Raw genomic sequence first — 27587 nt, 5'->3', positions numbered from 1 at the left:
GACCATTGTAAGCATCAGTAAATATTTAAAGAGAAATTACAAGTCAAATACATTTGGTGGGGCTTGTACATTGATAATTGCATCAGACTCTATTCTAATTTGTAACTGAATAGGTTTTGTGCACTGGGAATTAAGTTGACTTATGCAGTTGACTTGAAGTTTTAATAAGGAGCTAGGTTGCTTTTGAAAAAGAAATAGATGATGAAGAAAGAAAAAAATAGGAAATGACTTTACAATAATAGTTTAATTACTACATTTTGGAAAGAAAACTTAAAAACAGACTGTGATAGTTCCTTCTTCACAAACCCTGGTAATCTTCTGATTCTAGGAGGGGAGGTTTACTCTGGCAGCCAGGAATGTATGTCTAAGCTGTATGTTCCAGCACAGGTTTTTTTTCTGACTTGTTTGTATGCTCTGTAGAAGAGGGCCTTTTCTTTACGCTTTTCAAAACTCATTTTTGTTAATATTAGATACAGAGACTAATTCACAGGCCTCAGTGATACAAGTGCTCTGAGCTGCTTAAATTATCCTTTACCACTGGTTGTGTTGAGTTGGTATAAACTCCACCCACTGTGCATGTTAACACGGTTATTAACTAGCTCGCCACCAGCTGCTGGGGAACACAAGTGGGAGGGTGCTATTGCACTCATGCCCCACCTGTAGGCTTCCCATGGGCATCTAGCTGGCCATTGTGTGTGCAGAGCCAGGGCCTGCAGGAGAAGCCACCACCACCGGGGAAGAGGCGTGCCTGCTGCTGCCGGGCCTGCTGCTGCGGCTGCTGCTGCCGCCACCACCACCACCACCACCACCACCACCACCACCACCAGGCCTTCCCTGTAGACTTCTGCCTGGCAGACCGCCAGTCCCTGCAGGACCAGGCCCCCAGGTACCGAGCCAGCTGTGCTGCTCCACCTGCTCCTCCCTGGAGGGGCTACATAAGCTGGCTGGCTGAGGTGGCCTGGAAGAGCCAGGACCTGCAGGAGAAGACACCACCACCACCGGGGAAGAGGCGTGCCTGCTGCTGCTGCTGCTGCTGCTGCTGCTGCCGCCGCTGCCGCCACCGCCGCCGCCACCACCACCACCACCACCACCACCAGGCCTTCCCTGTGGACTCCTGCCTGGCATTATTTTTAAGGGGATTTTAATTGGTTTGTTTGTTTTGTTTTGGGGGGGGATTTTGTTGTGTTTTTAGGGGTGGGTAGCCTGTCTGATAGGCAGGAGCGAGGGGGCATGTGTCCACCTGATGCAGGCAGTGGGGGGAGTGTTGGGGGCCAGAACATACCGAGGCTGGGTGGCAGGCACTGGCGGAGCGCTAGGGGCAGGCCATGCCAGGTAAGGGGAACAAGGGAGAGATGTGTAATATCTGTCCCCTGTTCTGGGCCTGTCCAGAGCCAAAGGATGGTTGGGGGAGGCGTGACCCCATCTTCTGGCCTTCGTTTGCTGCTCTGCAATGCCAGGTCTGTTACCCAGAAAACCTCCCTCATCCATGACATGATCCTGGATGGGGGTGCAGACCTGGCATGTATTACGGAGACCTGGCTGGCCGAGGCTGCTGCTCCAACCTTTGCAGCCATGTGTCCAGCTGGATTTTCGTATGCACAGCAGCCGAGGGCTGGGGATCGGGGAGGGGGAGTGGCTGTTATCTACCGAGAATCCTTAGTCTTCACCAGACCCCCTCTCCGGGAGACCAAGGTTGCTGAGTGCATGTACTGGAGGTTGGGCCCGAAGGGCAGTCTGGGGATTCTGCTCATGTACCGTCCACCCCGCTGCACGACTGACTCCCTGGCTGAGGTGCTTGAGGTGGTCTCTGATGTGCGTGTACAGTCCCCTAACTTATTGGTGTTGGGGGACTTCAACGTACATTCGGAGGCCATCCTCACAGGAGCACTTTGGGACTTCATGGCGACCATGGCCTCCTGGGAGCTGCACCATATTCTAACTGGGCCCACCCATGTAGCCGGTCATGCACTAGACCTTGTGTTTGTTTCTGGAGAAGCGGGGAGTGATCTGGAAGTCGGGGGTATATCCACCACCCCCTTGTCATGGTCAGATCACTATCTGGTGACGTTGGACTTCTCGGTTCCACAACCCCTCAGCAGGGGTGGAGGACCCATTAAAATGGTCCGCCCCAGGCGTCTTATGGATCCAAATGGATTCCTGAACACGCTTGGGGATTCTCTGGGGCACTTCCGGTGGCGGAAGTCTCGCTCCAAAGACGATCAGACACGGGCTAGAGCTGTATCTTCAGCCTATCACGTGGCGGTGAAGGCAGCAAAAAAGGAATATTATGCTGCCTCTATCGCGTCTGCAGAGTGCTGTCCCAGGAGGCTGTTCCAAGTGGTCCGGAGCCTGGTCGGTCCTGTGGCTCCAGAACCACTGGAGCATTCTAAGGCCTCCTGTGAGGCCTTGGCAAGGCACTTTGCAGATAAAATTGATCAGATTAGGTGTGTTACTCTGCACGCTGTGGATACAGTTAGTGAGCAAGAGGCGGCCTGTGGCAAACCGGTTTTGTGGGATCGGTTCCAGCTTCTTCCTCCTGATGAAGTGGACAAGGTGCTTTTCAAATGTCTGGAGACGGTGAGTGGCTGGATGGGGAGGAATAAGCTGAACCCTGACAAGACCGAGGTACTTTTGGTGGGAGAGAAGAGGAGGCTAGGGGATGTTGGCCTGGTGTTGAATGGGGTACGGCTACCCTTGAAAGACCAGGTCCGCAGCCTGGGGGTCATTTTGGACTCCCAGCTGTCCATGGAGGCTCAGGTGTCAGCTGTGAGCCAGACAGTGCTGTATCAACTCCATTTGATACAGCGGCTGCGCCCCTTCCTTCCCGACCATCTGCTCCCATCGGTAGTACATGCCCTGGTCTCCTCTCGTTTAGACTACTGTAATGCACTCTACGTGGGGTTACCCTTGAAGACGGTTCAGAAACTGCAGCTGGTACAGAATGCGGCGGCTCGCCTGATTAAAGGCAGCCACCGGCAAGATCACATCACTCCAGTGCTGAAGGAGTTGCACTGGTTACCAGTTGTTTTCCGAGCCAAATTCAAGGTGTTGGTTTTGACCTTTAAAACCCTATATGGTTCCGGCCCAGCCTATCTTAAGGAGCGCCTCCAGCAGCACCAGACAGGTCGCTTAACAAGATCAGCCTCGGATGGCCTTCTCTCTGTCCCATCAGCCAGGACAGCTAGACTGGTGGGGACGAGGGAGAGGGCCTTTTCTGTGGTGGCCCCCACTCTGTGGAACTCCCTCCCTAGGGAACTCCGTCATGCCCCCTCTTTAATGAGCTTCCGTCATGCATTAAAAACGTGGTTGTTCAGGCAGGCATTTGGGGTGGGTTAGGGTATTTTAGAAAATGTTTTTATTGTAGAATTTTATTGTTTTAAACTGTTTTATTGTATGTTGTACATCGCCCAGAGCGGCTGGGTGACCAGCCAGATGGGTGATTAATAAATTTAATAATAAATGAATAAACAATGCCAGACTAGATAAGCCTATGGTCTGCGACAGCATAGCTGTTCTTATGTTCTTAATCTAAGAGCAGAACGACATGTTATACACAACACAAGTCTGCTGCTATAAGTGGCGGATGTGTTGTGCCCTACCCCAATACACAGCACAATGTATCTTGCATTCCGATAACACACAGCCCGATGACTTGGATTTATATACCATGTCCTATATCATGTTCTTGGCCAAAGCTCTCCATGTGGCTTAAAACATTATTATGTGCCTATGAAAATCCAGTCAGGTTGGTCAAGTTTATGCTCCTGTTTGCCAGTATTTTACTCTAATCTTCATAAGCAGCTTTTAATAAGTTGAATTCCACCACTGTTCCATCAGGCTTTTAACTTACACATTTCATTTCCAGTTTTGACTTTAATTTGTAACACTCGCTGCTGCCTGTGTTGTGTCATTTTGCTGCTATAATTTCCTGAATTTTATTGTGATGTTTTTAATTATTAGCTGACTTTGTGTTGATTTTTTTGTTTTACTTATAAGCTACTTTGGTTAGAATTTATAGAAAAGCGGGGTATAAATACAGTAAGAGAGCAATCCTATGGTCCCTGGGAGAGCATCCCAGGGATCATAGGATGGCTCATAAAACTGCTCCAAGGCTGGAGGCAGTGCTCCAACCTCAGATGGGGGAGTTGGAGATTTGACCCCAGATACTGCCCCTTTACAGCTGGTACACAGAAAACCACACCAGCTGCTTCTCCAAGGTCAGAAAAGTAACCTCAGAGGAGGAGGAAAGGGGATGTTTCAGTGGGTGGGGAGGAGACCGGAGAAGCCAGGATACAAATTGTCCTGACCCTCCTCCAGCCTCCTTTCCTCCCCCTCCAAAGTGCCCTAGCTAAAAAGCCCATCTAGCAAAAATACAGGAGATCAGAGGATGGGAAGGTGAAGATTGTCTCTGCCATTCCTCATACCCTGCCAGCTTCAGCCTAGCAGGGCTTAGGAGACTTGGAAGCCTCCAAGTTTGGGGTCCTTCAAGCAACGAGGGCACAATCAATAGGATTGCACCCTAATAACTTAAAATGGATTTTGGAGTTTAGGAATACTCTCCCTGCACCACATAATGTAATCACAAGGCCCTTGGACTAAAAGCCCATGAAGAATTCACAAAAATCTGGGCTTTGTGATGAGAAATCACACAGGCCAGGATGCAAAGAATGATTGAGCTAGTCCCATGAACCCAAGATGGGATTAAAATTTGTTTTTCCTTGAACAGTACCCTTCCATATCTGATAGCAAACTCATGTTCAAAGTGAGACTTTCAGAAGCATTTCGTTACTGAGGACAGTTGTTAAAAGCAAAAATATTCCACTAGGCTATGAAAATCCATTCCCAGAAAGCTTAGAAGCTCTTTGTATCCCAACCAAAATCATATTTTAGGTAATTCATTTTATTGTTAAATGTAACACACACAAAAAGAACACAGTGAAGTTGTTAGACTATTGCTGCCATCTGCTGGGACTATTTTAGTAAGTAAAATGACCTGGGAAAAAGGAATGATCTCTAGTACTAGTTTGTATTAAAATTTAATATTCAGTAATACAAAATTATTACAATCTAAATACTTAAGTATCCAATTTAGAATAAAATATGAAAAAAGGAAGAACTAAAATGCAACAATGAAGAAAATGTTAAGATATCTAAATATGGAGAAAGGGATATGTATGTGTGAGGGTTATCTTACTTTCACATGCATAAATGAACCAATCAAATCATCACATATCACTACTGCATCTTGGAGTTATGGTGGATAGCTGAAGGGAAACATCAACTCTGTATGGCCTCATTTCTTTTTTGACAGGCTTTTAATGCATCAACAGTTTTGCTGCTGTCTGCTTTGTATTATATTTTAGATTGCTGAGTTTAGGGTGCAATCCTATCCAGATGGTTGCCAAACTCAGAGGCTGCTGACTATCCTATGCAGGGCGGCTGGAGGACGGAGGAGATCCTGACCTCCGTGCTCCGGCCACCCTGAATTTTTGCCTGGAAGGGCAATTTTGGAGAGGGGGAGGGAAGGGACCTGGAGACTAGATAGGAAGCTGCATAAAGCAGCTTCTACGGTATCCTCTCCTTCCCACCCCCGGGACCACCCCCTTTTCCCTGTGTCTGTGCTCCATTTCTAAACGCGGAGATGTAGCCAGCATAGAGAGAACCACACTGGCTATGAGGGGGCGGGAAACACAGTTCCCAGAAAGAGAACAATCCTATGGCCCTCTAGACAATGTCTAGTGGCCATAGGATTGTTCCCTCCATCTGTTTCTGGTAGTATTTTTAAATGTGCTTGCTGTTTTGAAATGTGCTTTTGTGTTGCATATTTCCTACATTGTAAAGTTGTTCAGAATGCCCTATGAGTCAAAGTGCTTGTTTAAATGTAGACCTACTTAAATCATGGTATCTGTTTTAATAGCAAAAGGAACATGCAGATGAGTGCAGAACCCTTCCCTCCACTCCCTGGCTTACCTCACTTCAGTCTGTCCCCCAGGTGTTTTGTCCATAGTTGAGCTCCTACACCAGAAGCAACCATTTCCAAGGGGGTAGCTATGTTAGTCTATTGCAGAAAAAATAAAGCATTTTGCAGCACCTTAAAAGATAGCAATTGTAAACAGTGAGATCAGAAGGAAATTAAATGCAGAAAGTACTGACCGTGACAATCACATTATTAACATATGGCTAATTTTGGATGCCATCAAAGGCAGTAAATTGTTAATTATTTATGATTATTGTATTTTACTGCCTGGGAAAGGGAAAGATGCTTGTGGAATTTTCTGCCTTTGATACTTAAATAACTTGGCTAGCCAGGGGAGAGGGGGGTGCGATTTGCTGCTCTGCCTCAGGCAGCAAAATGTCTTGGGCCAGCCCTGACAGAGATATGAAAGTATATGGAAGTGAGTACATTAGACTGAAGATAAAAATAATTCTAATAACGTTATAATTTCCCATTTAATGTGTTCATATTGACATGACAATTTTTAATTTTGTACATTCTAAGTAAACATGTGTGCCTTTTGGTCTGTAATTTACCAACGAGTTATTCCAAAAACATTCTTCCTTGTTCTAGCCGTTGATAAAAATTGTCACTAAGTACTACTAGTCTTCTAGAACTACACACAGATGTTTAAATGCTGCCATTTTGTGCTGCTTTAATTTAGTACAACCATCTTCCCCAGTTCAGTAATGGTGACCACTAATACAGAGTAGAACCCACATTTGCCCATAAGGTAGAAGCTTTTTTTTAAGGCCACCTTTTTACTACTTTAGGGTGCAATCCTATGCATGTTTAGACAGAAAATGCTCTACGACTCCCAGCATTCCCCAGCCAGACATTCTGTGTGGGGAATGCTGGGAGTTGTAGGACTTCTTTCTGTCTAAACATGCATAGGATTGCACCCTTAATTATCCTTACTCTGAGTGCAAGAGCATAAGAGCAGCCCTGCTGGATCTGCTAGATGCTTCCTGAAAGTCACAAGCTGGGCAAGAAAACAACAGCATTCCTCCGTTGTTTCTTCCAGCAACTGGGGTACAAAGGTACACTGCCTCGGAATGTGAAGATTTTTGTTCAACCTTCTCCGGTCTGGGAATGATGGGAGTTGCAGTCCAACACCTCTAGAGGCACTAAGTGGGGAAGGCTGTTCTAGTTGGTTATCAAGGCTAATAGCTATTGATAGGCATACCCTCCATTAATTTGTCAAATCCCCCCTTTTATTTATTTTTTTATTCATTAAATTTATTAATCGCCCATCTGGCTGGTCACCCAGCCACTCTGGGCGATATACAAAGTATATAATAAAACAGTTTAAAACAATACAATTCTACAGTAAAAACATTTTCTAAAATACCTTAACCCATCCCAAATGCCTGCCTGAACAACCATGTTTTTAATGCGCGGCGGAAGCTCATTAAAGAGGGGGCATGGCGGAGTTCTACAGAGTGGGTGCCACCACAGAGACTTTTAAAGTCATTTAAGCTAGTGGCCAGCCACACTGTGGCAGAGCCAGACCATCTGTTCCCTCTGTTTAAGTCGACTTAGAGAGCAATCCTATGGCCGCTAGACACTGTCTAGAGGGCCATAGGATATGCTCATTTCTGGGAACCTGGAAAACAAACCGCCCCCCTCGTCCATGCTGCCTCGGAGGCAGTGCAGAGAAGCCCTGTCCTCCATGCTTGGAAGAGGAGTGCAGAGCGACTGAAAAGGGGCGGGGCTGGGGGTGTTCCAGGGTGGGGAGAGCGGAGCTGCGCGTATGACACATCCAATGTGTCATGCGGCAGCTTCCACTCCCAGTTGGCCCCCCCACTGCTAGACAGCCGAAAACGGCTGTCTAGTGAAAAATAGCAAGGCAGGAGAGGCGTGGAGGGAATGATCCCCCTGTGCCTCTCCTGCCTTGCTTTGGATAGGCGGTCACCTCTGAGGTCGGAGGCAGCTGCCTATCTAGTTAGGATTGCGTGCTTATAGTACTAGCATCAGGCTTGCTAGATGCAAGGGTCTCTCCAGTGATTCATGAGAAGATGGCATAACCCACTGAAACTTCTTTATCCTGGTGATTCAGTGGGGGACCAATGGGGGGGTGGATTCAGTGGGAGACTAATGGCAACCTGTGAATGGTTGTCATTGTACAAGGATGGGGAGCTTTAGGGTATTTGTACAAATAGCCAGGATTATGAGGTGAGAGACAGATTGAGGGCTTCTCTACATGAAGCTAAAATTGCTCGATGTTACCGGGCCTTTTGCTTCCAGAGTCCTTGAGAGATTGCAATCGGCTCCTTTCCATGTGTCCCCCCCCCGGTCTGCTTTTCTTTGTTTCTGGGCAAGTTCTATATGTTTCATTATAGAGCCACTAGATGGCGCTGTGATATTGCTATGATAAAGCGCTGTTTCATCAGTACACTATAGATTTACTGCGGCTCATAGCAGTAGGAGGAAAAATGCTGGACTTTCGTCATGATGAAAAAAACCGTGATAAAGGTTGCAAAGAGTGGGAGGTGCCCTGGAGGATGACGACGTGTATAATGTGAGGGGAAAAACGGGGGCTAAACTTCCAGGGCACCCGGTATTAAACACTTGGGCATGCCTTCTTCATGTAACTCCTGTTTTGGGCCTGAAATTGTAGGTGAGGTTCCTTTGAGGATTCAATTCAGTCAGATTATACAGTTAAAGGCTAAAACAGCAACATAAGCTAAATGTGTTTTATTAAAGATAGGAAAAGTTTAACAAACATACAAACCTTCACTCAGCAAAGCAAAGATAAAATACATTTACAAATAACTTGCCACTTTAAGTTACCATCATCCACACCTGTACTTTACTGGTAAAGGTCCCTCTTCTTCAGCAAAGGGACGCCCTCCTCCAAAGGGCAAGACTATGGAGCCATTGAGGCCTAAATACTAGTCTCAGAGCAACTTGAGTCTTGTGCCCAAAGGAGAAGAAAGACCCCCTTCTCTACCGCGCTTGAGCTTAAATATCCTTTCTAACACTGGTGACCTCATTTCTAATATATATTCCAATGTTTTCAAATCTATTGGTTTCAAATCACATTCTAGGCCAGTGTAGTGTAGTGTAGCCAGTGTAGTGTAGTGGTGAGAGTGACGGACTGGGAGCTGGGAGATCCGGGTTCTAGTCCCCACTTGGCCATGGAAGCTCACTGGGTGACTTTGGGCCAGTCACAGACTCTCAGCCCAACCTACCTCACAGGGTTGTTGTTGTGAGGATACAACGGTGAGGAGGAAGATAATGTAAGCCGCCTTGAGTTCCTTGCGAGAGGGAGAAAGGCGGGGTATAAATGCAATAAATAAATAAATAAATAATAGGCCACCCTTTCCCCAAACAGTCCATCCTTGATCCAGTCCTGATTTTGCTGGGTTATTTTGGTCCTGATATTTCAGCACTCTAGACTGATTTGTTTTCTTCTCACTGCAGCAAAGTTTCAGATGGCTAAAAGATACAGAAAGCCTCCGATAGTTAAAAGTTGTTATAAGGAAGTGTGGAAATTTTAAAGTGTGGATTTGTTAAATTTCTCTGCAAATCTAAACTTCAATTAATTTTAAGTTTTCATCTGCATTTTATGAGAGATAGTTTCCTTTGCTTTCATATGTAGACAAGACAAAGACATTGGGGCTGTATCCAATTGTGGCTTTCGGTTATCAGAAAACACTTCCACTTACTTCATGTTTTGGACTTACAGCTCCCAGAATCCTTGATTATTGGCCATGCTGGCTGGGGCTTATGGGAGTCGCAGTCCAATTAATTTAGTGATTATCAATTTATTTTAATTTGTAATTGTACTTTTAACTGTGTCTCCGTAGAATGTTTAAATATTTAATCTCATATTTTATGTTGATTTCCAATTGTACCTGGAGAACTTTGGAAAAAAAATATCCAAACATTTAAAAAAACATGTGTGCCACTGGCAAGCATATTTGTGGGCTGCTGTTTGTCCTCTAACAGTCAAATAGCCTTGCCGGCTGGTCCAGTGCTTCTGCTGTATTTAGATAAATGTTTATTATATTTATTTTTTTAGGAATTGGTTCAACTTCTGTTTTGCTTATCTTACTGTCAGGTTTACCACAGTTTAGTATCCCAAGACACTAAATCTCTAGATTCAGTCCAGCGAGATAACTGCTATGGAATATATAAAACTACAGATAAATATGAGCGACTTAAGACTACAAATAATGCTTTTGGGAACAGGCAGATTACTTTTCAGAACTACTTACTTAATGCCAGAAGTGTAATTTTCTACTGTTCTGAAAAAGATATGCAGCAGCCTACATGCACTAGCAGGCACGAGCATTCATTCCATTTTGTTCAGAACCTAAGTGAAGCACTGAGGGAGACCATCAAAACCATAAGCATTCATCCAAAAGGAAAATTAACTTGTAAAAGAATCATTTCTATATATTAGAAGTGATATAAAAACTAATTTTATTTTATCTTTGCTGACAGGAGAACAAAACCACATCTCCAGATTTTCTGTTTTACATGATTTTATTTATTTATTGAAATTATTTTTGCCCTGCTTTTTAGCTGAAAAGACTCCCAGCAGGCCTACATACAATCAATAAAACAAGACAGCCCCTGCCCACAGGGTTACAATCTAAAAGAATACAACACAAAAGGAAAAAGGGATGAGGAAGGAAGAGGAAAACAAACACAGGCACCAATCCTTAAAGTTTCATAGTAGTTCTTGTGATAAGCATCTGGAACAGAAACAGTTCAAGGAGAGGAAGAGCTAGCTGATTTCTCAGCAGACTTGGGGGTGTAGCCTTCCCTTCTATTCTCCCTCTGCTGCAGCCTGATGGAATGGCTGCTGCCAGGTAACAAAGAAAGACTTGTCAGTTACAGACTGAGTCATGAGCATTATCATCCCCCCCCTGCCCTGCCCGAGGGTTGCTCTGCCTTTAGCAGTTGAATGACGCACAAATGTCAACACAATGAAATTCAGCAGGAGCAACTTTCGACTATTGTTGCAGTTACATTTGCTTCTCTGCTTGCAATGCAGCTTGTCAAGGGAGAAAAGCCAAGCCAGGAGAAAAGCTGTGTGCCCAACCACCAGTAGAAGCTCCTGGAAAGAGATCTTCCTCTCTAGAGAATGAATGATTTCCACATAGAGACTACTGCTGTCTCTTTCTCATTTAGATCTGGTATGATAATCAACTCAGTCATGTTTTGATTTATCAAGGAACCAGGCACACATCCCAAGTTGATCTGGAAATAGTCACATGATGTTTTGCTTAGGGCAAAAGCACAAGATGCATGCAAGTTGGGCAAACACAATGCCCCTGACTGTATTTGAATGCTGGCTTTGGGCTGGGAGGAGGAGAGCAACTATAATGAGCTTTGCTGTGATCTGAAGGGTGTTTTGTGGGGTGGATTTTGGCTAGAAATCCAACCATTACAAATGTGGAGAGAACAGAGCTCTATAAGTTTTGTTAAGACAGGTGGTATCAAAAATTCCTTCATGGAAAAATGTTAAGGCCACAATTTTTAAAAACCAGCCTCAATTTATTTTGGCCACAGTGTATCCCAAACTGTATGCAAATTCAAAGCTGTGCTCTTTTAGATGGTTTTTGATTTGTTAATTCAAACAAATTGGACTACTGAGGTGAGCCAGTAAAGAGTGATAGTACATCCCAGCTACTGATCAGTAACACAATCTTGGGCTAAATTTTACAAGCACCCCTGAAGAGAATAGTAGCACTTAAAATTCTCATTTCAATCTTTTTGCTGGCCATGAGAATGGAAAAGAGCAAAAATGGAAGAGGAGTGTGTGCGTGTGTGGAATGCTACCATTTTCTGCTACAGTTCTTAAAATTTGTGAGGGAAACATAAATTAGCATAGATTCAAACCTTGTTCAGACACCCAGGAGAAAACAATAGCACAGCTAATTGCTGGACCTTAGGGCCAAAGGCCTTGGCTCCAAGCCCAGGTGGCCCTCAAAGGACCAGCCAAGAGTGTGGCAGGTGATGAGGGCAACAGATGCAAACTCCATTTTATTCCTCTAGCCATGATGGTGCTATGCCTTAACCGAGTTTAAAATTTCCACATGCTCAGTGTAAGCATATCAGTATATATCGCATCAGGGTTGGCAAACATTTTTGTGTTGGTTATCAAGAATGTAGACGCAGTTATAAAGGATGGAATGGCAACGGGGAGGGGCCTGAGAAATATTAGCTGGGCACTTTACAACTGAAGCAACATACACGGCCATCTGAAGGAGCCCCCTACGACCGTTAAGTCCAGGGTCTAAAATTATCTCTGACAGAGAAAGGCAAGTGAGGAAGCGCGCCGTTTCTTTTCACCAAGATGAAGACTAGCAAACAATCCCGTCGCGATTTTATGGCGACAGAAAGAAAATAAGTGAATATTCCAGCCACACTTTTCTTGTTCGGGTGGAATATAATATTTCCGACCGCAGCGCCAACATTCGCCTCGGCCCGCTCGGAGCCCCTCCAGCCCTCTCCAAGGCAAGCACAAGGCGTGACTCCTCGCATTTATAAGAAGCGCTGTACACTGATTGGCCGCAAACGGAGGGGAACAAGCTCCTCCTCTTTCCTGACGCCCCAGCGCCATGTTAGAGTGAAAGCGGGGAAGGAGGGAGAGAGGAGTGGTTGTTTGCTGTGTGGGAAGCCGAGGGCAGTATCCTTGGTGGCGCCGTGCATGGCTCGGAGGAAAGGGCGGCTTGTTGGGGGGACAAAGATCACCAGCGCGGGGGGGCGTTTCTCCTGATTGTGTTGTACGTCTTCATGGCGGATGTCGCGGCTATGAGCGGCGGTGAGAAAACGCCGGAGCCGCCTCAACGGGTGGGGAGCAGCAGCGGCCTCTCCCTTGGAGAGAACAGAGCTGCAGCAGCCGAAGCGGACGATTCCACACAAAATGGCGGCCGCCCTGAGAGAAGCCGAAGCGATGAGGAGCCGCCACTGGGGGCCGCCGCCGCCGAGGACAGGGGATCCCCGCGCAATGGCCACCGCAAGAGTAGCGTCTCCGCGGCCCAGGAGCAGGCACAGCCGCCGCAGCTTAGCGAGGGGCTGGGGGCCTCGCTCCCCAAAGCCTCTGAAGACCTGCCTCTTAAGAAAAACTTTCAGATTCCCAGGAAGAGCAGAGAAAAGAAAGGTTGTTCTCTCGCATCTCCCACCCCCACCCCTTCCTCCTCCCTTCTTCCCCCTTTTCGCTCCACATGCGTAGCGACATCTCGCGCAGCTGCATGCAAAGCCTTGCGGGTGTGGAGAAAAGCCTGCGCCATGGCGGGCTCGGATAGGCGCCCGGGCAGACGGATGTTCTTTTTTAGGAGAGAGAGAGAGAGAGAGCAAACGCCACCCGTTGGGGGTTTAAACAGCTGCGTTAGCGTGGAAAGAGGCTGGACGTGATGTTGGGGGGCTGGGAAATGGCTGGATGCTCCCCACAGCCCGACGTTCTCGCCAGCTCGCAGAGAAGATGGGTTCTCTGGGGAGCGCGGAGAAGATGGCTTGCCTGCCTCCTTTGCGCTCTCTGCAGTAAAGGAAAAGCATCCTTTGGTAGAGTGGGCTGCTAACCGAGTTAAACACGTCCACCTCAGAGAAGTTCTCGAATATCGGCTGTTTCATTCCCATGGAAAGCCACTTGTACCTCCCACACGTTTCAGGAGGGAAGTGGATGCCAGTACCACGTGCCCTTCAAAGGAAGTTCAGTCGCTGATCCGAGTTCCCTCGGTGTTTGACTGATCTTCTTACCTAATAACTCTTGGGTGGCAATGTGCTAATTTTTTTTTTTTTGTCTCCAGTTAGCTTTCTAATGAGAGTCTACTTTGAATCTTTTTCTTCCAAAGTGACCTCATTCTTGAACCTCAGTAAAGAATTGGGGATCAGCTGTTCTCAGGAGGCTGCCATTACTGTTCTTATGGAGTTTTTATCCTCCAAGAAGACTGTTTTAACTTAGGTAATGCAAAAATAGAGCAACTCTTGTTTTGTACGGCAGATGCCAAGGTAGGTTGGTTTGGAACCTCCCTGAAGCTGGCGTCTGTGTCTAGCATACATACAAAGATGAACCAAGTGTCCTCATAGGTTGAGAATCTTTCTTCATTATCAGCTGGTAGAAAAACCATAGACCAAGTAGGGTCTCTTTAGCTCTGTCCAAAAATCATGTAATATTACGTAGATAAAGCTAAAGGACCGGTTAGTTTCATATGTTTATGGACATTTTTAGGACTTCATTCCATTCTGAACTTTATTCAAACTTCAGGTATACAAGTTGGAACTGCACTACGTGACAGTTTCTAATTCTTTATTGCATGATCTCTATTAGGATGTATAGTGATACATCCTATAGATACTTTTAGGTCTACAACATAGATTGCTGCACCTTGCAGTGGCAAATTTAATTCTGGCTGCTCCTAAATAAACTTAATTCTGCAATTAAATTTTAAAAACAATACTCAGTGAGCCTCTTACAAATTCTGATTATTCCAGTAATTATAGGTCAATCTCTCTTAGCTCTTTTATCCTCTTCATGTCTTGACAGTTGGACAGTTCCTGTGTCTTAGTATAAGGTGTAGCTGTCTCGCTTATCAAAAGTGTCAGTTCAGTGTTAATATAACTATTGGAAACAACCAAAGTGTTTCAAGAGGTACCATTATTCAGTAATAAATCAGCTGTGGATGATAGAAGACTTGTGTACTAATACTACTTGCGCTTTTTGGATGTGTTGGAAGAATGTTCATAAAAAAACGTAGCAGTAGATGTGTGTTGTGAACACTCATAACATTGGAAACCAAGGGGAGTGCCTTCTTTTTTTCCAGAAAGCTTCAGATGAAAACTTACTTTATTCAGCATAATAGATGTATCTTTTTCCACTGGAAGAATTAAAGTCTGTCTGGTTCAGTTATGTATTTTCCACCCTTTGGAGTCCTTTTTTTTGTTACAATTGTATCTTACCCTTCTTCTAAGAAGCTCAGAGGAGGGTTGTTTCATAGACAGTTATCCAGGTATTGGCCAGACATGAATCTTCAGAACAGAAAGTATCTAGGATATCTTTTAGACCATTCTGAAGCTGCAAGTTTCTGTTGATGTCAGTTGTTTTCTCTCATCTCCTTAAAAAGAATACTGTGAAGTTGCAACTTTTTGTGGACAGCCTTAATTTAGAGACATTTTTAAAGTTCTAAATTTAATCGGAAAAATGTAAGAAATGTTATAGGCAAATGCTGGCCGTTTTCACACCTTGGCCCCTTATTATACAGCAGTAAAGTTTAATAAATAAGATGGAACATGATATTGTGGGAACCATAATGTCCAGAGAATTGTAGAAAATGTTTGACTCAAAAAGAGCAAAGCAATGAAGGAACTAATGGAGTGATTATGTAATTACCCTTTTCCCAGAGATTATTTGTGGCGAGTCATAGCTCCTCGGAGACATTATTTTCTAAATACCATTAAGTGATGGGGAAACTTGCTTTCTTTTTCAGAGGCATAAACTAGAGAACAATCCTTAAAAGATTTGAAATATGATTTAAAAAAAAGTTAAGGTGCATGAGGCCAGATTTAACACAGTCAGTTACCCTTTATCAAGTAGGGTAGTACATCTTTGCTTTTCTTTCAGGAGTGTTATCTCAAGTTTCTAGGTTAAACCTCAGGTTGAGATCATTTTTTCCCTTTAATTGTGGAACTTCTGTGACAATTTTATGCTTTATACTTTAAGGAAGTCAATTAATTAATGCACTAGTAGCAGAATGATATGTTCTAGAATGATTCCTTAAGTGATTGCAAGGACTCTGGAATTCTGTCTTGTTCCAGGGTAACAATGGGCAACTTGTGGCCCTCCAGGTGCTTTGGCCTACAACTCATCAGCCCTAGCCAGCGGTGAGGGATGATGGGAGATGTAGGCCAAAACGTCTGGAGGAAGTTACCCGCCCTTGTTCTAAGGGAACTAGCTTGAAACTATTTTCTTTAAAGGAAATATAAAGGCTTGAACAGCAGTATCATACTTGCTGACCTTACAGATGAAGGAAATAAATCCCTTCTTTCCAGTTTATATGGCAGGGATAATAGTTCAGTGGTAGAGCATATGCTTTCACATACCAAAAGTGCCAGGTTCAATCTGCAGCATCTCCAGTTTTTTTTAAAAAATGTTCAAGTAGCAGGTGATGGAAAAGACTTCTGCCTGAGACCCTGGAGATACTCCTCCAGTCAGAGTAGATGATACTGAGTTACATGGTAGTTTGACAGTATGGGTTAGCTTCTTACATGCCTACTATCAAGCCAAGATTCAGATGGCAAACTGCAAAGCAAACTAAGAAAGGTTCTTCCATAAAAATATAGGTGAACTGAAAAGCAGAAGAGTCTTCATGGAATTTAGGAGGACGACTGTAGTTGCTATTCAGTTCCTATTCTTTGTGCTTGGAATACAGCTTGCAGTTCTTGGAACTATAACCAATTCTTTCTGGTCCATATCTCTACCTTCTGGTTCATACTACACATAATCTGCTGTGCTCATCTTTTTATTTAGTGAGCAGGACCCAATGTATCTAATTCTTAGTTGCTATATTTCATGCAGTTGTGTTTACTTTGCAGAATTTTGTAAATGAATAGTGAAGATTGAAAACTATTTAAATAATTATTGACTCCAGTTTTCTGCTGCGGTTTTCTAATGTGTTATTCACCATGTGTAAATTTGGTAGACATCCTTATTTAGTGCTGGTGCTTGTTTGTTAAGCCACTGGTATAATGTACAATCTACATAGTCTCACGAACATATCTTCTGTGCTTCCTCCTTTTTTGGCCAGCCACTTCCTTCAAGAATTAAAGTAAACATTAACAAAGGCTGCTGGAAATGAAATGAGCCTCAGTTCTTCTTTCTCCTTTGCGAACTGCTCCCCCCCCCCTCACCATCCTCTTTACATGCAGAGAGGCTTGGGGGAAGGACAGGGGCATGCTTCCTCTCTTGAGGGGCTTCCGAAAAGGCCTTATTGTTAACCGCTGAGAGTACCAACTGCTGAGAGTTCCAAGCGGTCCGGAGTCTGGTCGGTCCAGTGGCTCCGGAACCTCTGGAGCATTCTAAGGCCTCCTGTAAGGCCTTGGCAAGGCACTTTGCGGATAAAATTGATCGGATTAGGAGTGTTGTGGATACAGTTAGTGAGCAAGAGGGGGTCTGTGGCAAACCGGTTTTGTGGGACCGATTCCAGCTTCTGATGAAGTGGACAAGGTGCTTTCATCTGTAATGCCGACCACCTGCTTACGTGATCATAGAATCATAGAATAGATCCTTGCCCATCTTGGCTCATTATGGGCTGCAGAGAGAGATTGGGTGAGAGGATCAGGGTGGTGGTGAACGCCTCCCTTGAGGAGGGAGTGATGCCATCAGCCCTCAAGGAGGCAGTGATAAGACCGCTCTTAAAGAAGCCCTCCTTGGATCCCCAAGTTCTGAACAACTTTCGCCTAGTCTCGAATCTGCCATTGTTGGGCAAGGTGATTGAGCGTGTGATCTTCCACACTTGGAAGAAGCTGGTTATCTAGATCCATTTCAGTCAGCCTTCAGGCCTGGGCATGAGACAGAAATGGCCTTGGTCACCTTGGTGGATGATATGAGGAGGGCTCTGGATAGGGGCGAATGCCCCTTCCTTGTTCTCGACCTCTCAGCGACTTTTGATACCGTTGACCACGGTATCCTCCTGGACCGCCTGGAGGGGTTGGGCATTGGAGACACTGTATTGCGGTGGTTCCGGTCCTTCCTTTCTGGCAGGTACCAGAGGGTAGCACTGGGAGAGGAGGTTTCAGACCCGTGGCTGTTCACTTGTGGGGTGCCACAGGGTTCCATCCTCTCCCCAATGCTATTTAACATCTATGTGAAGCCGCTGGGGGCTATCATCAGGAGGTTTGGGGTGCAGTGTCATCAATATGCGGATGACACGCAGCTCTACCTCTCATTCAAATCTTCACCAAAGTTGGCCGTAGAATCCCTGTCCAAATGTCTGGAGACGGTGAGTGGCTGGATGGGGAGGAATAAGCTGAAGCTGAACCCTGACAAGACCGAGGTACTTTTGGTGGGAGACAAGAGGAGGTTGGGGTATGTTGACTTGGCATTGAATGGGGCACGGCTACCCTTGAAAGACCAGGTCCGCAGCCTGGGAGTCATTTTGTACTCCCAGCTGTCCATGGAGGCTCAGGTGTCAGCTGTGAGCTGGACAGCGCCATACCAACTCCATCTGACGCAGCGGCTACGCCCCTACTTTCCCGACCATCTGCTCCCGTAGTATGTGCCCTGGTCTCCTCTCATTTAGACTACTGTAATGTGCTCTACGTGGGGTTACCCTTGAAGATGGTTCGGAAGCTGCAGCTGGTACAGAATGCGGCGGCTTGCCTGATTAAAGGCAGCCGCTGGTGAGATCACATCACTCCAGTGCTGAAGGAGTTGCACTGGTCACCAGTTGTTTTCTGGGCCAAATTCAAGGTGTTGGTTTTGACCTTTAAAACCCTATATGGTTCTGGCCCAGCCTATCTCAAGGAGCACCTCCAGCAGCACCAGACAGGCCGCTTAACAAGATCAGCCTTGGATGGCCTTCTCTCTGTCCCATCAGCCAGGACAGCTAGACTGGTGAGGACGAGGGAGAGGGCCTTCTCTGTGGTGGCCCCCACTCTGTGGAACTCCCTCCCTAGGGAACTCCGTCATGCCCCCTCTTTAATGAGCTTCCACTGTGCATTAAAAACGTGGTTGTTCAGGCAGGCATTTGGGGAGGTTAGAGTATTTTTAGAAATACGATGTTTTTAACATAGAATTCTATTATTTTAAACTCTTTCTATTATTGTACATCACCCAGAATGGCTGGGTGACCAGCCAGATGGGGGATAAATAAATTTAATAAATAAAATAAATAAATAATTGGATGGTATAAAAATGATGTAAATAGAATAGGTGCAAGTTCCTTCCAACATAAACTTTCCATAGCATTGGATAAAGGGGAAGTAGTAAGAGAGACTTGAGTGACTACTTGCTTTCTTGGAAGTTCCATAGGAGGTAAAATGCCCTGCCCCTATCCTCCAAGGTGCCTGTGTGTGTCTTGGGTATCATTTGAGTTCTGGTGAGGCTTTTTCAGAAAGGCTGTTGTACTGTTTCTGCAAAAGCCCCATCTGAAATCAGTTAAGATCCAGCCCCTCCCCATATCCTTTGTCATGTGGAGGATTCACAATACCACTTCAGACTGCAGGTGAAGAATTACATTTGAGTGCTCCCCTGTGTAAAACAGGAACAAAAATTCCAGGTGGAAAAGTAGCATAGAAGTAAGGTTGTACCACAGTATTCTTCCTTTCTCCTACTTTTGTATGTTTGAGACAGCCTTCCCCAACATGATATCCTCTAGATGTTTTGGACTACAACTCCCATAATACCTTACCATTGGGCCTACTGATGGGCTGATGAGAGTTGTAGTCCAAAATATTTGGAGAACACCACACTGAGGAAGGTTGGTAACATAAGGGAGCATTCCTTTATTTATTTAGAATTATACCCTGTCTTCCTTCAAAAAGGAGCACAAAGTGGCTTACAATATTAATAAAATGATAATAAAATCATACCACATTAAAACTACTAAAATACAACAATAATATAGTTATTAGTATAGTTACAGTATAAGTGACAGAAAAAACTGGAAAGCAGAGCAAGTGGCCACTGACTACGAAATACCTCATTTGCCAGTGTATTGAGCATTTATGGTAATGCCAGACTTTCTCTGTACGCTGGAAGGACTTAGGACTGCCTAATGGTTCTAGAAGTTTATTATGTAACCTAGCATCAGAATATAGTGTGGCGCTGGGCTGAAAACCATATTATGCAAGTAGACTTCCACTCGTGCAACAAGAGTTTCCCTTCACCTCCTTCCTCCTGCAGCCCCCTGCATATCCTACAAATCTGCCTTGGAGCATTCCTCACCCCTTTGAGCAGATTTGGGGTGTGCTTGGGGTGGGGTGGGGATGCAAGTGGGAGAGATAATTGGATCCCTTTCTGGTGTCTGTTCTGGTGGCAGGAGGTTATCATGGATGCAGCCCACTGTGAGGAAGAATGAAAGTAGAAGGAGTCAAAGGGAATATACAGTATGATCGGTTTATTTTTAGAATCTGATGTTTACGGATGGATGCTAAACATATGCCCAATGGAAGAAAATGAAAGCTAGGCTTTCATAACCTGGTATTTGTACTGTCAAATTATACCAGGCATAATTCCTATTATTCATTTGCTTAGATCACAATATAACTTTGAGTAAATCATATTTTAATTTATTCATTTCATTAGGCATAAGCATGCTTAATTCTTCATTGGATTGCGGCCATAATGTTTACGATGTGGAATTTCAGGTCGACTGAAGGGTATATTTACAATGTTCATTTGGTGTCAGACCTATAGGAGTAGGATATTTGCCTTGTTTAAATTTTTAGCTTTCCCAGAAACACAAAATACACAGTTAACCTAGATGGTAAACATGTAGCACATGTTGAAATCTTTTGCCTGCTACAACTGTAACCCTGTAATGCACCACAGGTACCCTACATCTATTCTGGAAGGTGCTTATAGTTTAGTTTTCTAGAAAGGAAAGAGTTGGGTAGTAGGGTACGTGTTAGCTGAATAGAAAGTATGTCTGTAGGCAGTAATATTGTAGAAGTCTTCTAGGAAAGGTTGCATACAGTGCTGGCAAAAAATGTTACTAAAAGCAAACAACCTACTCAGACCTGGGCAAAAATTGAAGATTAGATTACTGAACATTAATTTTTCTCTAGGTCTGAATGGGTACTTTATTAACAGGGAAACATGCAACCAAGTTTTCTTACGATTACATCTATAGCTGTGTATTTCTGTTCAGTGTGATAGAAGCACATTTGTTTGCTTCATCTCTGTTACTCGTGCTCCTCTAAACTTGTATAACCTCTTTCTGGCACAGCATCTTAACTGTCCAGCATACCTAATTAGTGATGAATACTTGTAACTGAATATTCAAACCACGCATATTGCAGTGATGGGGGGGCAGAAAGTGTTCCACTCTTAGAAATGTATTGTTCCCTAAGATTAATTAGTAACACAACAAATAATGAGTAGTGCAACAAATAAACATAATAGAAGTCAAATTGAATAGATGCAGCATTAGTCAAATATTAAAAAATCTGTAATTTTTTTTTCAGTTGACTATTCTTGAAAAAGCGCATGTTCATGTACACAACTTTTCAGGCATGGTAAAGTTAGTATGTTAACAATTTTCAATGCCTTTGCTCCCTTCAAATCTAAATCACATAAGGGAAGTCTGTGCTGTGATGTCTTAAAATATTTACAAATATTACACCAAAAATAATTTCCAAATAAAATGTTGAATTTGTTTGAATATAATACTTAAACCACAGTAAGTGTAATTCATTGACACATACACACAGGTCAGATGTTTCATTTCAACTACTTTTGACATCTAGAAAAACTTTTCAAATACACAGCATGTAAAATTAACCTGACTTGTTTAATTTGTTTTCTAAATATTAATTCTAACATGGTAAATCACACTTCCATCACTTTGAATATAGCAGAGAAGTTTCTGGAAAATCTTATGATTCATATGTGGAAAAATCACATCAAAAGCATTGTTTTGGATTGTTGTCTTTACAATTTGTTCATAGGAATAATAATTATTATGCCCACAAGTTAGTCCTTTCAAGTGCTTTGCAAACAGTTCAACAACTGATATCTTGGAAGCTTTTTTTCTTGCTGCAGCTCTATATATCCTGCGCCATGTTAAGTATATTGGGTATCTTGATACTGAGAACATTTACACAGTGGCTTACCTAGGTTTACTGTGAACAAGCAGAATGCTCATGCATGCAACTCATTCCCTCCCACTTCGCATGAGTGGATGAAACAAATCAGAAATGGGGAGCTTTGTGTGGCATCTGAATCTAGGATCCTGGTTTGTTGTTCCCAGACAAGGCAGGATTTGTAAGCCAAGAACAAACCCTGGTTTATTTCTGGCTTATGAACCTGCCTGTTTTAGGACAACAACCCAGGAGCCCAGGTTTGGATGTCACACAAAGCTTTTCATTTCTGAGTGGTTTTACCTGTACAAAAAGGAAGGAGCAAAGAAGCTGTATGCACCAGCACGTTGCTTGTTCACAGTAAAAGGATAAGGCAGCAATTTTGACTTAGGTGAGAATGTGGTCATTTAATAGCGAACACAAACTTGAATGATCAGAAGGTAACACTTTTCTTTCTCTGAAGCTCTTTTTCAGCCATTAACAAATGAATCTCGTGAATTTGAAGATGTGGTGAACATTTTGCATTCATCGTATTTAGAAATCCATTCAAAGGAGAACTTCACCTACAAAAAAGCTAGTTTGGTTCATAGTGAACTGTTGGAAAAGGAGGTGAGTACTCATTATTCACACATAATGAAATATTGCCTGAAATTCATACATAAAAACATGCAGCATTTATTCAATATCTGTTTACTTAGATGATTGAGTCCATTTTATTGATGGCTGTACCCTATGTAAGGAAAATTGTATTGAAAATGAAATACTTGTTTAATTTGAAGATACCAGATGTAACAAATAGGTAATGTATTTATTTAAATGAATAAAATAGCTTCCAGTGAGTTAAGTTACTTCAGTATAACAAGTGCACTTCAAGTCTGTAATGCTTTAATTCCTGTACTGTATGTACTGAAAGGATAATTGACAGGGCTGAAAAGCAGCAGGGTAGGAGTCATTTTATAAATAAAATATGTCCTGTTCCATCCTCTCTTCACCACCACCCCCTGTAGTCCCTACGTTCCACTTGAAAAACCTCTCCATGAGGTCTGGGGACCTTCCCATACAGAATAGGCATTGGTGTGTGTGTGTATGTGCCCCCAACTTGAGCAGAGGCATCATGTGAGTATGCAGCTCTGCTTGTGCTTGATGCCTCCTCCCACTTTGGGGCAATTTCCCCCTCCCACTGCATATCCACAGTCCATGGTGTTCAGAAGGATCTCCAGCCTCCAGAGAGGCTTTTGTAGGGGGCTGGGCAAGGGACAGGAGGGGATGACATACTTATTTTTCTTACTTACAAAATGATTTCTTTCCTGCCTTTTGGCCTTCAAAAGGGCCCCCAAAGCAGCTTACATCCATAAAAATATACAAATTGACATTAAAATATAACAGATATACCATTTGCGTGAGTAGCCTTCCACTCGCACAACCTTTGGATCCAACCTAGTTTCTTTGTGACTGAGTTCGCACAATTGCTGTAGGTCAATTTGGCTTATTTGAGTCGCGGCGTCCATGGGCGCCATCCTGAATATTTTAGCCATAGCTTGTTGTGTAGTCTGAACTGGGGGACCGTGAGCTATGTGAGGGTTAAACAACCCTCGCAGAACCCATGGCCTGTTTTAGGGATACGTGAAGGTTGTTTAACGCACGTATAATGCACTGTCCCCAAGTTCGGACAACACAAAAAGCCACGGTCGCCGCTTGAATATTAAAAATGGCCACTGCCATGTGCTGCAACCCACCATTGCTTAAATAAGTCATATGTCAAACATAGTGGGCTGTTTGGTTGTGTGAACCAGCCCTATGTGTGTGTCAGTCCTGGTACTTGGTTGGGTTAGTTTCCTGTGTTTTGCATAGCTCCTTGTTCCTCTGCTATAGCTTGCAAAGGTACAATAAATTATAGAAATGTAAATAATTTATATATAAGCATTTTAATAACATATTCAGGTCACAAAATTGTCTTTTGACACTCCGTTTATGTTTCTGCAGGATTCACATTTGTAAAAGCATAGACTTTGCATATTCCTTAAATTATAATGTGTGCTAGCTTTTCTTGTCTATATTTAAACCTTATCTTTTGAAAGTTCATAGAGAAACGAAGAGAATTAAAACGAGATGGCCGATCAGAAAAAGAGCTAGCTGAAACATATGCATTTCTGAAGGTTGACCGTGCTCTGGTGAGAATGGTATTTTTATGGAATTAACTATTAAAGAATATTTGTGTTGAAGGAGCCAGAGTTTATGTATGTTTGTGAAACATTTCAACTGACACTATTTTGCGTGAATTGAATTATGGAAAATGTAGATCTGATCTAGGTCCTAGATCCAGTAGTATAGAGAACCCATGCTGCTATTTGTCCTCCCTTCCTAGCACCAATTGACGGCTCAGCACTTAAGTGCGTGAAGTATGCAGGAAATCCAGTCTATTTTCTGGGCTTCCTTCTTCACAGGAAAAAGTGCTACTAGGAATAGCACATCAATGTCATGAGCTGTCTTGGTAACTTCAGTCTGACTGTACAATTGGAAAAGTGGTATCAGGGAGTACTGAGCTAGTTGCCAACAGTGTGATTTCCACAGGGAACAACAGAAACCTGTTTTGTACAAGTATATTAAAATATTTACAAGAAAACCGAGGTAACTCGGTGTCCCCTTGAAAAACATAGCATTCCTGCCTCAAAAGTACCACTGTGAATTATTCATATTCAGTCCTCTCCAAAAGAAGCTTCATGCTGCCTAAGCTCCTAGTCATGTACTCCATATCCATGCCCAGATCTCAAATACCGAGGCTTAGCTTACTTGCTCTGTGCAGTATGCTACCTCACCTAATGTTAACAGCTTCTGCTACTTTAATAGGCCCAATATGTACCTGTTGTCCTAAAGGTTAATTCAGGGTTCAGATATTTTGGCAGGCCTTGGTGGCCAACCAAAAATTTGTGATTGCCAGGAACATGCCCTATCTCAAATGAATGAGGTCCCTGATTTTGTGATTTAGCAAGAGGAGGCAGACATGTATGTTCGCTTGTGTCTACACTTTCTGGGCAGTCCAAGGTTAACACTTGACACCGGCAGAGACAAGCCAACACATCTCTGTCTTTGCTGCCGCCTTGGAGCCATAGAGCGGAGGTGAAGACTTGTTTTGTCTCTTGCTCCTGGCAAAAGGGAGTTTGTCAGCAAACATTCATGATGCGAACACTGTTAGTGCCTAACTCCTTTTCCCCCCGAGCATTTGGAATGATTATGAACATTCTGTGGCATTGCACAGGCTGAGCCAGTGAACGTTAGACGTTTCACTACCACAAGCTCAATATAGTATAATTGCAGTTTGAACACTATGTTTGGCATCTAATGCCATCTGTCTCCACTATAGTTACTTCAATTCTTATTAAACTATATGTTTAATTTCAGGTGCAAAATATATGTGAAAATGGCTTGCAGGTGGGCCATTCCAAGATAACCGTTCTTGGCAGCCCTTCTATGGGTAATTATCTCTTTTCATTGTCACTGAATTTGTGGCTTACAGAATACTAGAGAGATGATTCATTATTTCTGATCAGTATGGGAAGTTCAGCTCCTCCTGTCTCTAAACCTAGTGTAATATTTTCTTTTGGTATTGCTGACCTTCTGGTGCTCTTAATTCAGCTACATCAATCATTGGCTTTGTCTGACGAGTCCTTGTTGAACTTTTGAAATTTAATGATTACGTTTTTTTGAACGACTTGTCAGTTTGTGCTCTAAGAACAGTAGCTTTTCCAAGTTTCATTATAAAGATAAATTTTGCAAAAGTAAAGATTGGATTTTTTAATGAATTACTAGGGCTTGGAGCCTGTGCAGGGGTGGGGAACCAGTTAAGATGGCCCATCCCAGGAGGCTGATGAATCCAAGCAGTTTCCTGACTGTTCTTGGGGGCTTCTTGTCACCTTGGCAGGTGATTCTGTTGAAGGTACTGGCTTACCTCTGGAATGGAGAAATGGCTTGAGCCATTTACACAGTTGCTCCTGAGCACCATCTCCTGCAGAGTAGAGCCAACAGAGCAACCCGGTTCTCAAGGGACCTGGCGTGATGAAATAATGCCAAGAGACACACATTGATGAAAAACTAGAGCCTGTTTGAAGGCCTACTCTGCTGGTGATGGCAATGAAGAAATTATTTTTCGCCAGCGCAGTTGTGTCTGCACAGTTGTCCAAATGAGCTTTTCTGGATGGTCAAAGGCCACAAAATGTTGACCACTTGATAGCCTGTTGTGACCATTTTGTGCGATGCTTTGCAGATAAAATTGTTCATAAGTGTGCCAGCTTGGATGCCACAGTTGGTACAGGTCCAATGGATGTAACTTCTGCTTCTGGTTGTCTGGTTATTCAGCCCGAGGCTATTGACAGGATCCTTGGAAAAGTGAGATCTACCACATGTGTGATTGATCCTTGCCCCTCCTGGCTTATAAAAGTGGCAGGGGTGGAGGGAGATGGGCCAAGTGGGAGGGGTGGAGGGAGATGGGCCAAGTGGGAGGGGTGGAGGGAGATGGGCCAAGTGGGAGGGGTGGAGGGAGATGGGCCAAGTGGGTAAGAGTAGTGTAGCGAACAACTCTTTAAAACAGGATGTGATTCCATCATGCCTAAAAGATGCACTGGTGAGACCTTTGTAAAATAATAATAAAAATAACCCTCCCGAAACCCTACTAAATTCGATCATTTCTGGCTAGTCTCCAGTTCTTGGGCAAAGTGTGGAGTGTATGGTGGCATGTCAGCTCCAGGTGTTCCTGGATGAGGTGGAGTATCTCGCTTCAAGCCAGGTTATGGGATAGAGTCTGCTTTGATCACTTTGGTGGATAATCTGTGCCGAGAACTGGACAGGGGGAGTATATCCCTGTTGATTCTGCTGGATCTCTCAGTGGCTTTTGATACCATCAGTTGTATCCTCTTGACTGCCTAGCTGGATTAAGTCTCAAAGGCGCTGTTTTATGGTGGCTCCGGTCTGTCCCGAAGGGGGATTTTAGAAGGGGGTGCTAGGGGACTCCAGTTTGACGCTGTGGCCATTAGCCTATGGTATCCCTCAAGATTCTATCTTGCCCCCCATGCTATTTAACACATACATGAAACTGCTGGGAAAGGTCGTCCGGAGTTTTGGGGCTTGGTGTCATCAGTATGCTGATAACCTCCAACTTCTGGGCTGGTTCGCAAAATCACAACAAGCCACCATGGCTTGTTGTGAGCTGTGGTGTGTGCCAGCTGCGACTGGCATAATCACCATCCAGCCGTAGCTTATGTCACCTGAACCCGGGTGGCATGGCTTGTTGGAGGGTTAAGCAACCTTCAAATAACCCATGGGCTGTTGAAGAGTTATTTGAGCTTTGTTTAACCCTCCAACAAACCATGCTGGCTGGGTTTGGACAACATAAGCCTTGGCTGGGAGGTGATTATGTAAATTGCGGCTGGCATGCGCTGGAACACACCGCAGGTCACAACAGGCTAGTGTGGCTTGTTGTGATAGTGCAAACTGGGTCATTGTCTCCTTTCCATCTAAATCCAAGGAGGCTGTTCTAGTTCTAAATCTGTGTTTGATGTTGGTAATGGACTGGGTGAGGGAGACCAATTGAAGCATAATCCAGGCAAGACAGATGTGCTTCTGGTCAGTCGAAAGGCAGATCAGGGAATAGTGACTCAACTTGGTTTTGAAGACCCAAGTTCATAGTTTGGGTGTGCTGCTGGCCCTGATCTAGCCCTGAACCTGAATGTCCAGGTTTCGGTGGTGGCCAGGAATGCATTTGCACAGCTAAGGCTTGTGCCAATTGCATCCATTTCTGGAGATGTTGGGTTTGGCCATGATGACACGTGCCGTAGAACATCCT

General features: G+C 44.1%; 1 protein-coding gene across 6 annotated transcripts in view; it reads left to right on the top strand.

Annotated features, from left to right (window-relative positions):
- Positions 1-12578: 12578 nt before the first annotated feature.
- The window catches only part of TASOR (transcription activation suppressor), a 70905-nt gene continuing 55896 nt past the window's right edge, over positions 12579-27587 (top strand). For all 6 annotated transcript variants that reach the window (XR_014788526.1, XM_084840040.1, XM_084840038.1 and 3 more), the window contains exons 1-4: positions 12579-13115; positions 22215-22360; positions 23830-23922; positions 25151-25223. Coding sequence is in view for 5 of the 6 variants with exons in the window: in XM_084840040.1 (XP_084696166.1) it covers positions 12749-13115; positions 22215-22360; positions 23830-23922; positions 25151-25223 (679 nt within the window). In the remaining variant the exon portion in view is untranslated. The remainder of the gene's footprint in view (positions 13116-22214; positions 22361-23829; positions 23923-25150; positions 25224-27587) is intronic.

Source organism: Heloderma suspectum, chromosome 2 (assembly GCF_057233095.1).
Source record: "Heloderma suspectum isolate Gila_16-S chromosome 2, 16-S_ref, whole genome shotgun sequence".
NCBI lineage: Eukaryota > Metazoa > Chordata > Lepidosauria > Squamata > Helodermatidae > Heloderma > Heloderma suspectum.
The sequence above is the reverse complement of the archived record's forward strand: the minus strand, read 5'-3'. Positions and strand labels throughout refer to the sequence as shown.